General features: G+C 47.1%; 1 protein-coding gene across 3 annotated transcripts in view; it reads right to left on the reverse strand.

Annotated features, from left to right (window-relative positions):
• Positions 1 to 12044, reverse strand: part of MTOR (mechanistic target of rapamycin kinase) — a 114233-nt gene that overhangs the window by 24413 nt on the left and 77776 nt on the right. For all 3 annotated transcript variants that reach the window (XM_070404073.1, XM_070404074.1, XM_070404075.1), the window contains 6 exons: positions 9163 to 9263; positions 7252 to 7367; positions 5978 to 6055; positions 5685 to 5792; positions 2470 to 2595; positions 2239 to 2370 (listed from right to left, as the gene is read on the reverse strand). In XM_070404073.1, coding sequence (XP_070260174.1) covers positions 2239 to 2370; positions 2470 to 2595; positions 5685 to 5792; positions 5978 to 6055; positions 7252 to 7367; positions 9163 to 9263 — 661 coding nt within the window. The remainder of the gene's footprint in view (positions 1 to 2238; positions 2371 to 2469; positions 2596 to 5684; positions 5793 to 5977; positions 6056 to 7251; positions 7368 to 9162; positions 9264 to 12044) is intronic.

The raw sequence follows: 12044 nt of genomic DNA on the forward strand, positions 1-12044 counted from the left end.
CACACAGATGTTCCAAAAGCTAACAAGACACCTGTTTCCCTCAGACAGCTGCCTTCGTAGAGTTCTAGTACTCACCACTGGCTTTGAAAAATCAACTACATTAGCATCCCACACCTGGGAAGTGATAAATGTTCCTTTAGTTTCCTTTCTATGAGAACTTCACTGACCATATTTGAAAGAAAAAAACAAGAACTGGGAGACAGTACTGAAAAGATCAGTCACTACCAGGTGACAGATCACTCGTGTGCCTAGTGTGCGCATCAAGCAGGTGAGAACTAAACTGGGAACTGGTGCCAGATGCTTTCAGAGCCCACGGTTAGAACTCTGTCTGGGAGATGTAACAAGGTGCTGAGCCAAAAATAAATTGCCCCAACTGGAGGGCTGGGTATCAGTTTGGATCTGAAGCCCAGTATTAAGTTTAGTGCGTTTATCCAGTGTGGGAGAAACTAATATCTCTACTTTGTGGCATGGAGGCAACTTATTTGCAAGGAATTAAAAATGCTTTTTTTTCTCCACTCTAGGAAGTGAGGAGGAGAACAAAGATTCTTTCTCCTTACAGATACAGAACTGTCATTGGAGGAAGGGGCTTCTGTCAGGTCCAAGCTTTAAGCTGGGCATGGTATTCCTGGTTCTTGACTGCCTGGGGGTTTCTGGGCAAGACGACAGAGATTTCAAGAAAGGGCACACTGTTGCTAAGTTCTGTGAAGCATTTTGACTGAGAAAACACTACATGACATACGCCGGTGCCTGACGCTTTCCTGTAGAACAGGGCTGCTCTTCCCCAAACACTTGCATCTGCCTCAGGCCAGGCAGAGTCCTTGTTTACAGTGGAGGAGAAAGTAAAGCCCACAGAAGACAGGTGACTTGTTCACTAGCAGTTATTCAGCGGTCAGTCTTCTCTGGGTTCTCCTGAACTCTTATGAAGACATGCCATCTCTAGCTCTGGGCTCGAGGTCCCAGCACCTCACTTTAAATAGGTTTCTAAATTTTCACCCATGTGGTTTTATGGTCTCCCACCAGAACTCGGGTTCCTAAGAAAAGGCCTTAATCTGTGGAGAAGTTGGGCTGTGTCCTAAGCTGAAAGAAGCCACTCCCTGGTTGATATATTAGCCAAAGGCTCCTTCTGCCTGCCTTCGGCAAGACATTCAAAGAGTTGGAGGCTGCACATAGGAAAGAAACCAGACTACATTCAGATCCAGCACCTTCTGTTTTTCTCATTTGCCCGGAGGGAGGTCAGGCTTTGAATCAGAACTGCTTTGGCTTGGAGGCTTACAGAGACTGAAAAAACACAAACCAAAACAGAAACCCAAAGAACAACAAAAGAAAACAAAAGGAAACTTGGGCCATTACTATTGAAGTGAACCCCAAAGACTCAGTGCCTGGGTGCAGGGCTGTCCACCCCACTCTGAGCGGCTGACAGTGTCATAGGGTCAACAACCCACAAAAGAAGTCAATTTCTAGGCCCAGTCCAAGGATCTCCCAAGTACGCCGTGGGCAGACACGACTGCGGTTTTACCAGCTCTCTGGCAGCCATGGCTCTGGTGGCTGCTCCACATTCCTTTCTCATCGCAGGCCCCACTGTGGGGGCCCCGCCTGAGGCTGAGGAGTCACAGCAGGTACTCATTTTGCCTCCAGGGCCTACTTTCTGTTCATCATCATCACCATGCAGGAAGCTTGCTTAATAGAAACTACAACCCCCCCCCCCCCCGCCCCCGCCCCCAGGAGGCACATCCGTCTCCCAAGGACCTGTCTGTACATAAGGCAGGAGGAATCCTGCACTGGCTGCAGGATGACTTTCCTGTCCCCACCAGCTTCAGCATCACACTCTGGGTGCTGTTGTTTTTGAATCCCCAGTTGCTGACAGGAAAGGAGACAAGCAGTCTGAAACACCAAACTGGTCTTGTGGGAGTTCGTCAGTGTCTCACAAACATGCTGCTCTTCTAGGTACTGAACAGCCCATCTTCTCTAAGGGATAGAAAGTGCGCTTTTTCTACGTTCCAGCACATTCTGCTTGCTAACATAACTGATTAAACTCACTGGTTTGGTCAATGGTATATATGTATCTCCCTGAATATGATTTCCTTTTTGAAATCAGGCCAAATAGCTGCCTAAGAGGAGCAAAGTCCCTGACACGATGGTGTGGACGCCGTTATCTTTGGGGTCTTGAGGAGGCAGTGAGGCTGAGCCAGCGAGCCTTCTGGAGAACATGGCCTGCTGTTGAGGGATCCAGATACAGACCTTGCGAGCACTCTTCCACATGTTTTTCATGTAGGCGTAGGTCACCTGAGGGTGAACTGTTGGCAGAGGATGGTCAAGCTGCCGAGACGGATCAACTCCCAGGAGCAACACCAAGGTTTTATGAGCAAGAGCCTTCAAAACAAGAGAGGTCAGGGTATAAACAGGACCGGACCAAGCGTGCCATTCCTTCCTCAGCGTCCTCCCCCATCCCAGGGTGGCGGGGTTACTCACCAGCCTGCCACTCTTGCCACACAGACTTGCATACTTGAGCCAGGTCCTCATGTCCTCATGAGGGTTGACCACAAGGGACCGCACCATCAGGATTTTCTGCCAGTCCTCCACAATACGCTGGCAGCCCTGGAACATTCAGAAGTGAGGATTACATATGTCCTCACTTAAACCTTCCCCCTACCCCCCCCCCGCCGAAACAACAGGGAGATCCACCCTGAAACAGAAAAGAGATTCATTTTTATAATCTGAACTTTCTCAAGTGACAGGTACTGTGTGTGATTGAAACTCCTCTCCGGGACGCCTCAAAACTCGAGAAGCAGAGAACAGGGACTCTGGGACGTGAATCCTGACTCTGTCACTTAGTATCTGTGTGACTTTGGACAGGTTACTGAACTTCCTGTGACTTATCTGTAAAATGGGATATAAACAGCATCGACTTCATAGGGCTACAGTGAAGGTTAAAGGAATTAAATTATTTAAGTTTCTTTTCTGAATTATAAATACATTTTAAACTTTTTTCTTTGCTTTAGTCTCTCTAGTTGAAGATGACTATCACTGACAAAGAAATTAAACGTATCATTCAAAGTCCAAAAAACTAAGTATAAAAGGAAGTGTAAATAATTAAAATTTCACACGGTGTTGTTTGCAAGTTGGTAGCATTTATTTTTCTGGTTATTAGAGCCTAAACCAGCACTAAGACTTTCATCCTTGCTTATGCTTAGAGTCTTTCCTCCCCCCCAGCCCCGCCATGTTTTTATTAATTTTAGAGAGTGGGAGGGAGAGGGAGAGATAGAAACATCAATGATGAGAGAGAACATCGATAGGCTCCATTCCTGCACGCCCAACACTGGGGAATGAGCCCGCAACATGGGCATGTGCCCTGACCAGGAATCAAACCGTGACCTCCTGGTTCATAGGGCGACGCTCAACCACTGGGCCACAATGGCCCGGCGAAAGTCTTTCCTCTTCATTTTTGTTCGTCTCAGACTGAAAACTACATATATAAGGGGAAGTGCCTCATTCATTCACATGTGTAAATTTTTTTTCATTAAAAAAAAAGTGTCTTAATTGTTATCAAAGGAGCTAAGCTAATCTTATATCCAAAGACTCTGAGAGCGAAGTGAGCTTCTCCTTTTCCACCTTCACTGATAAGTAGTCAGACAACCATTAGGGGAGATGAGGAGATGGTTTCTTGAGACCTACCGCTTCATCGGTGAATTCCATGAAGCCAAATGAGCTGTTCTCCAAGGAAATAGGTCTAAAAGTCTGGGAGCAATGATGGCAGGCTTTTCAACGTGACAAACAGGACACAGGCTGAGCCCAAATAAAGAACCCAAGGCAAGAAGAGACCCAATGCCACTAGGGTTGACCTCTCGCACTGCCCCAAGGGAGATGCTGGCTGGGGATTTCAACGTAGATGACTTGTGCACAACATGGCAGTTTTCCAGCCTAGGCAGTTGGCTGAGTGTTTTGACAGCAAGCCATCCACAAGAGCCAAATTTCTACCACAGACTTAAAGCTTTATTTTCAGGCCTTGGACCATTATCTTTCTACCCCATTAAGTGTAACAAGTGATTTGGAAAGTTAGAAAAACAGGAAAATGTATACTGAGTGTTTTGGAGACTTCTCACCATCTGCTAGTTTCTCCCAGATGTTGAAATAATTTGGCCCTGGTCAGCCAAGAAACATCCTGCTGTCCTGAGATAGGAATGGTGAAGTCTTAAGATGATGACGGTATCTTGGACACAGTAAAGTCAGTCCTGGGTCTCCCCTCCCCAAGACTCATTTAGTCCACTCCCCTTCCAAATCTCCCACTGGATAAAGTCCCACTGTTAGCCTGGCACACTCACCAGATCTCTGGTTTGGAAACTCTTTGCCCCATTACAGGCACTTAAGAAACCAGGGTGTGTACCAGTCAAGTGGGCAATGCTTGCTCTTTTCTGGTGTCCAACAGACAATTTTCCATCAAAACATTCACTGGGCATTTCATAATTGCTAATAAAACATGTGAAGGAACTACATGTGCTCGCTTCAGAGCATAAACGACTACTATATTCACAGACGATCCTCTGCCCGCTACTCTTTCCTCTCCAGTGGAATGTGCCCTGAGCTGCTTAGGCAGGAATGCAGCCGGGAGTCAAAAGGCTTTGTCACAGCCTACTGAAAGCCTGGGAGCGCAACCTGGATTGACCAAATTCTGAAGACAGAATTTAGGAGTGGACTGGGCCAAGAGGAAACAGTTTAAAACGGAGGAGGCTGAATATGACAAGCAGGGGGACAAGTGGCTTCTGAAGTGGCAAAGGCTGTCTTTGCCGATGAACTTCCCCTCCTACCTGCTCAAGGCATGGGAGAACTGCCCTTTCCAAGAACACCTAAGACTGCTGAATCCCAGACCTGGAATCGACAGCTCCACATGCTAAAATGATCAGAAATGTACGCTGAAGACACTGATGGAGGACATGGAAAAGCTTCTCTAGGACTGGACACTTCTGTGAAAAAGTCTGAATAGAGATCATGGGATGACCATGACCCGAGGAACTGTACACGGCAGGCACTGGTCAATGAGAACGTCAGGCAACGCCATGGGAAGAGCTGGATGCAGGTGACCAGCGGCTGGGTTTAGAGCTGTGGTGCTCAGTGCTGGCCATCCACTGGAATCAGGCTAAAGAGATGCTGCTCCTGGGTCTCTCCCCAGAAGTTTGGATTTATTTGGTCTGGAAAGTGGCCTGGGTATCTGAATTCCTAAAAGCTCCCCAGCTCACTCTATTTGCAGCTAAAACTGAGAGCTACTGATTTTGAGGTGAAGATTCTCAACTGGCTGGCCTTAGTGCCACTTATTAAACACATTTTCTTTACCCGGCTGGCACGGCTCAGAGGTTGAGCATCGACCTATGAACCTTGGAGGTCATGGATCAATTCCTGGGCAGGGCATATGCCCGAGTTGCAGGCTCGATCCCCAATGTGGGGCATGCAGGAGGCAGCTGATCAATGGTTCTCTTCATTGATGTTTCTCTCTCATTCTCTCTCCCTCTCTTTCTCTCTGAAATCAATAAAAAAATATATTTAATAAAAAAAGACATTTTCTTCTATTCCCAGAGAAGAATAAAAGGAGGCTAGAAAGCGGTAGTCCTCATAGCTAAGGCTCAGGTGAAAAGCCTTTGAGTGGCTTTGTGAGGAGGGCGGGCTGGCCACCGAGGGCTTTCTACCAGGCTCACCTGCAGCCGCTCCCACCAGATCTGGCGGATGATCTCGCGTCGCTCGGGGACAAGCTTGTACTGGATAACCTCCTCCAGCTCGGACAGCATGTGGCAAGAAACCATGGCCTGACGAAAGCAAACCACATTCCAACTTAGTGCTACGTGAGCCATCCGAAAGCCAGGCTTCATCTCAGTCACTCCTGGTGCAGGGTGTCTGCTGAGAACATGCAGGCATGTGCTCAGCAGCCCGTGAGTCCTCAGTAGCCCACTCTGAAAAAAAGAGCTGAATGGGCCCCTAAAACGATACTCACCCCGTATGCCCGACTGTAGCTCTCTCCCGCCATAGCAGTTAACTCAGCATCCAGCAGGTCCCTGGCTTTGTCGATGCACTAGGAGAGAAACAGGGAGCCCCTGGAGTTGAGCGCTGGACTTGGGAGCTGAGGGTAGTGCTGTTATTTTCAGGCTTTTCAACGAGCTTCAGAAGTTACCTGTCTCACTTTAATTCCAATGATAAAGAGAAAAATTCACCAAAGAAGGGAAGAAACCTCTTCCTAGAGCTGAACGGCAAGGGAAGAGTACTGGTGTCTTGGAAAAGACAGAAATGTATGGCAACCAAAAGCTTAACATCTATGATAACACCCCAAATCTTGGGTAATGAAGGAGGGGAAATGTGTGCTTAGAATCACTGTGCTCTTGCATATCAAGAGGACAATTTGGGTATCTACCTGCTTTCAACTTTTCCTTGCGGGTCACATTTGTGAAAGTGGAGTGTGCAAACACTCACGAGGCTTGGGGTGGGGTCATCTCTGGCTGAGAAGCACCTGTCCTCATGAGGGTGCCTCTGACACTGGGAGAAGAATGTACAAACGGGGCTTTGGGCCAGTGACTGGATGGCCCACGTCTCAGTTCTTGTCACTAAATCAAGGCCCCAGGGACGGCCAATGGGACTGCAATTGCAGCCTCCTCTGTTTCTCCAGTTAAAAACCCATCATGCAGAGCTTTTCCTTGTTTGAATGTTTAAGGTTAATTACTATGTCCCCATCTTTTAACTGCTCAGGTCATTTACCCAAGCACCTCATTCAAGACAGTCTGGTGCCCGACAGGGTGGATGTGATTGCTTCATTATGTCATTCTGCAAGTCAGCACAGGGCTTTCAAATAAAGCACTGGCTTTTCTGGAAGGTCATCAACGTGCGACACACCTACAGAACCAGAAGACACCTGTCACTGATTTCTGCCGCAGGGGGGATGGCTGATGAAACAGTTTCTCTCTGTGGCAAGGACCGCCAAGGCAAGTGGTAAGAAGGATGCAGTGATGACATTGCATCCAAGAAGCTAACTCCAAAAGCGATGCAATGGTCCCTTCTGGAACACACTTGTCCCTCTCTAAAGGAAAGAGGCCCCAGCTAATGTGCTGGCAGCCTGCTTCTTCTGAGAGTGATGCTCTCCGAGGAGCTCACTGACCCGGACTCCAGAGCTGAAGGGCAGCAGCCTGTTTGCACAGGCACCATGTGCCTAGGAACTGACAGGCCACACATAAGTACCTTTTCCTTGCTAGATGGTCTGGGTACACATGTGGTTTTTACCTGTTGTGCCAGGGAGAAGAGGTCCTGATGTAGTGCCAGCACGGCTCTGTAAAATGCCCCGTCGTGGGTGTCCCGAGGGATCATACAGGTGTATTCCTCCATGCTGTCCCACTGACCTACACACACACACACACACACACACACGGTGGGGAGGGAGGGGGAGAGAAGCATTAGGGTGGCCAACTTCCTGGGCTAAAGGCAGCATCTCAAAGAGACCTTGTCATTGTTACTTGCACTTAGCTTGGGGTTCAAACAAGACAAACTTGAGCCTGATGTATCAAAATCCTGCAGAGAACCCTCCACACTCTGTGAGGTTGAGCAACCCATTCCCACAAACAAAGCCACATCTGTCTTCTGAACACAGGACTCCACGCTGCCCCAGGGAGCTCCATGAAGGATGGGAGGAACAGCCTGAGTGCAAAGCCCACATGACAAGAGGGTTTGATGCAGTACCTCATTACCCTGGAGAACTCGCTCAGCTTTCTCCAGGTGAGATGGAATGGCTTTCTTCCTCACTAGTGAAGCATCTCCCAGTTCAATGGTACATTGGAAATTACATTTCCCCTTAACAACTGAAAATGGCCATTATCCAGACAGGGGACAGGATTAGACAAATAGTTTGCCCGTCTCACTCTGGCAGTACCTTTGCCTCGGAAGGGAGGAGATAAATAGAAAGATGGCCTAGGTCATGGCACAGTAGCCTGTGTCGTGGCCGAGTGGGAAAATGGTTGCAGCCAGGAATGCAGCCGGAATGGCTTCCCCTGGTGGGGTGAGCATGTATCGAATGCCAGGGGTTCTAAGACCATCTGCAGAAAAGATATCAGCTTCATTAGCTGCAAACTGCAGGGCTGCCAATTTCATAAGGCATTTTCCTGCCTTTCACTCCTGCCCAGCAGCTCATCCATTCTCTATGCCTCTGGGTAAAAGCAAAATAGCAAACAATGACTCCTCAGGAAGTAATTTATTTTTGAAAAATGTGTTGGATCCAGCCCAGAGCTCATGAAAGGAAAGGCTATAAGCTCTGTGACTCAAGAGGGATAGAATGTGGGTGGAAGGTTATGTAACCTTCCTCGGGGCTTGATGGGTGAAGCTCTTCTCCTGCAACATCCTCTGGACCCTCCCCCTCTCATTAACATCTCTGGAACAGACACTGGTCACCCTCTCAACTGGGGGTTGATGTCAGAAATCTCCAGTCTGTGGGGGTTAAAAGGAAACCTCTGCTTTCAAATACTTGAAGAATGGGAGTAAGGCAGGCAGCAAGGAGGAGAAGAGAGAAAACAAAATTGCTAAAATGTTTATAATTGTTAGAGACAGTGAAAGGAATATGGAGGCTCAATAGATGATCTTCTTCACTTTTATATGTGTTGGGAAAGTTAAGAAATAAAAGGAGACAGGCAGCTCTCTTCTCTCTTTGTTCCTGCTTGGGTTAAAGACATGATGGGTGGAGCTCCAGCAACTGTACTGGATCATGAGGTAGACTGAACACAGAGGCCCCATGCAAAGCAGAAATATGGAAAAAGGCTAATGACAATGGAGACAGAATACTAGTCTGGGAAGTCCTACCTTGAGATTTCTTTAATCAGAGAGAAAATAAACCAGTAACTTGTTTAAAGCAAAAAGACAAACCCAAAACAAAACCAAATACACCTTACGAAGTCATCTGAATTTCGATGCTTGCTCACTGCTTTCCTTGGCTTCCCCGTGCAAAGCCATTTTTACCCAAGTCTAACAAGTTAGTCAACATCATCCGGTAGGGACAGATGCAAAAGACAGGCGCATAGACTGTTTGACACTTTTGCAGATCTGACATCCTACCTGCAGCCGCACGCAGTACCTTGCTTCCTTTTCTGATGTGAGCATCCAGCCTCACTCTCCCCACACTGACTAGGGTGCCTATGAGAGAAGCCTTACCTAAACCCCATGCAGCTGCGGCAGCCATCCGGGCCATCTTGGCTTGGGTCTCATCGTTAACCAGGGTCCACTTTTCACAGCACTGCTGGTGGAGCTGCCCCCTGGAGGGAAAGAATTATATGTTTGGGTTAACCAAAATCACCTCTATGACTTGCCGCTCTTTTGCCTCTTGGGTTAGCTGGGGGCCACAGAGGAAGTGGATGATAGGGACCTGCCTTGAACCAGGAGCCTTTAAATCAGCGGTTCTCAACCTTCCTAATGCCGTGACCCTTTAATACAGTTCCTCATGTTGTGGTGACCCCAACCATAACGTTATTTTCGTTGCTACTTCATAACTGTAATTTTGCTACTGTTATGAATTGTAATGTAAATATCTGATATGCAGGATGTATTTTCATTGTTACAAACTGAACATAATGAAAGCATAGTGATTAATCACAAAAACAATATTTACTTATATATGTGTTTTCCGATGGTCTTAGGCGACCCCTGTGAAAGGGTCGTTCGACCCCCAAAGGGGTCGCGACTCACAGGTTGAGAACCGCTGCTTTAAATGAAGAGCACTTTCAACTGGATCACACGACAGAGAAGTGACTGGCAATTTGTTATTCCTATGGCCTGGTACTCATAATTTATCTGACAGTGAGTTATCAAAATAGGGACCATGTCTAACTTGATGCGATGTGAAATGTCCTGAACATCTGGCCCCCTTCATAAATATTAAATACCCTCTCTTGCATGCCAATGAACTCTAGCTCATTCCCTTTGGCAGGCTTAGAGAGAAAGCAATCTGAAGAGACACATCTGGACATTCATTTTTAGCTCAAAGCTATAGGGAGAACTGGCTCTTCGAAGGATTACACCCATGGTTGCTGGCTGAAATGAAACTCAAATGAAATCAATCTGCACCGAAGGAAGGCGGCTCTTCAATGGTCATATGTAGATGCTGCTTATTCTCAGAGGTTTGCACAATTACCATGAGTGTGGCTAAAGACTATGAGATATTGAGATTATGAGTGATCTCAACAGACTCTGGTACTCATTTTTTGTCCCAAATAAAAGCAAAAGTTTATCTAGAAAGTCCAAGAGGTAGGAAAAGTGAGCCAGCTGAGCTGCCTGGGCTCAGGAAACAAATTACAGAGGCAAAAGAAGGGCCCTTGGAGCTTAGGGGGAGAGAGAGAAAGAGAACAAAGGCACGCGCCTTGAGGGAAGAAGCAGGGATAGCAGAATTCAAAGCTTGTTGCCACAAACAATTCAGCATCCCTCTAGTCTTTTGAAAGGACTACCCCTTTCTGGGCCCAGGGTCTAAGGCAGTGGTTCTCAACCTTCTGGCTCTTTAAATACAGTTCCTCATATTGTGACCCAACCATAAAATTATTTTCATTGCTACTTCATAACTGTAATGTTGCTACTGTTATGAATCGTAATGTAAATATCTGATATGCAGGATTGTCTTAGGCGACCCCTGTGAAAGGATTGTTCGACCACCAAAGGGGTCTCGACCCACAGGTTGAGAACCACTGGTCTAAGGGTTTAGCTTTGCTTTTCATTTAGAGGAAGGGAGCAAGTTCAATGTGAAACACTATGAATGATTACCCCAAGAGACCAGGCAGAAGCAGTGCAGGAGCAGCATCCTGGGAAGGCAGCCCTGACAGTGGACACAGGCACCGCCTTCAAAACTGCGGCTGTGTCAAAGCTGTCAGAATTCTACCCAGGGAGGTGGGGTTTCTCTCCCACAGTATTTGTTATGAGCAAGCATGCAAAAATAAAAAAGAATAAAAGAAAAAAGAATGCAGAATATACTGAGTCCTAACTCTCAAAGGCAGTGGGGGGAGGGGGGGAAGGCGGGGAAGAGAACAAAATCAAATTAATAAAATATGTGAGACTGTGTGTGGGGCAAACATTAGGATCTGCTTTCTGACACCTCTCACTGCACATCAGGGAGGAATAGGTAAAGGCTTCATCCCCAGGACTTCGACTTTCCTACCCAGTGTAGCAGCAGAAAGCTTAGAACACCAAGCGGTTGGCTGACTCCCAAATAACCTGTTCTCAAGGATCCGGAGGCCACCTAAGGAACAGTGTGGCGAGGGGGTTTACCTAGGCTCACTTTGGCTGCAGCTGTGGCTGTGTGCATTATGGGGTGGAGCTGACTCCTGTGGTGTAGCTTCCGAGAGGCAGATGAGTATGGGAATAGGGGTAGGGTCTTAACTCAGTGGTAGCCCTGGATCATTCCATCTCTAGTGAATGCCTGCCTCAGGCGTGTTCAGGGTATATATTCAAAGCAAAAGCAATTTAGAAATTACTCTAAATAAACTGAATAAACCATGTAAGGAAACTACATATAATCAGGAAAAGAATTCTGCTTCTTTCATCTCTTTTAAAAATCTTTTAGTCTGCTGCATTCTTAAACCCCTTGGTCAGCATCACTGCCACTTATACTTTATAGGTGATTATAAAACTGGAATGAACCCAAGAGGTCCGAGGTAAATGGGACTGAGTACTGCAGTGTCAGGAGACCTGGATCACAGGGCTCTTGGGAGACCTCAGGCCGGCTGTGCCAACTTCTGAGACGCTCAGTTTCCAACTGTCACATAGGTGGACTAGACGCAATTGCATCTAAGATCTCTTCTCATATATCTAAGCTGTCCCTACTTAACCCATCTAAGGAAAGTAGTTGTCTTTAATTTAGAAAAGATGGGAGGGGGAGGGACCAGGAGAGATTTCAAAGGAGGAAGAGGCAGTCCAGGTAGACCTTGAAAGATGGGGAGGATTTCAAAAACAGGCAAAGGAGCAGAAGAAAAGGTAGGCAATTCAGGAAACTGAAGGAACAAATGCAGAGAAAAATTCTGTGGGGTTTGGAGAAGAGCAAATAGTTTGGCCAG

The sequence above is a fragment of the Myotis yumanensis genome, unplaced genomic scaffold (assembly GCF_028538775.1).
Source record: "Myotis yumanensis isolate MYYU_CA2020_CCGP unplaced genomic scaffold, mMyoYum1.0.hap1 SCAF_2, whole genome shotgun sequence".
Lineage (NCBI taxonomy): Eukaryota > Metazoa > Chordata > Mammalia > Chiroptera > Vespertilionidae > Myotis > Myotis yumanensis.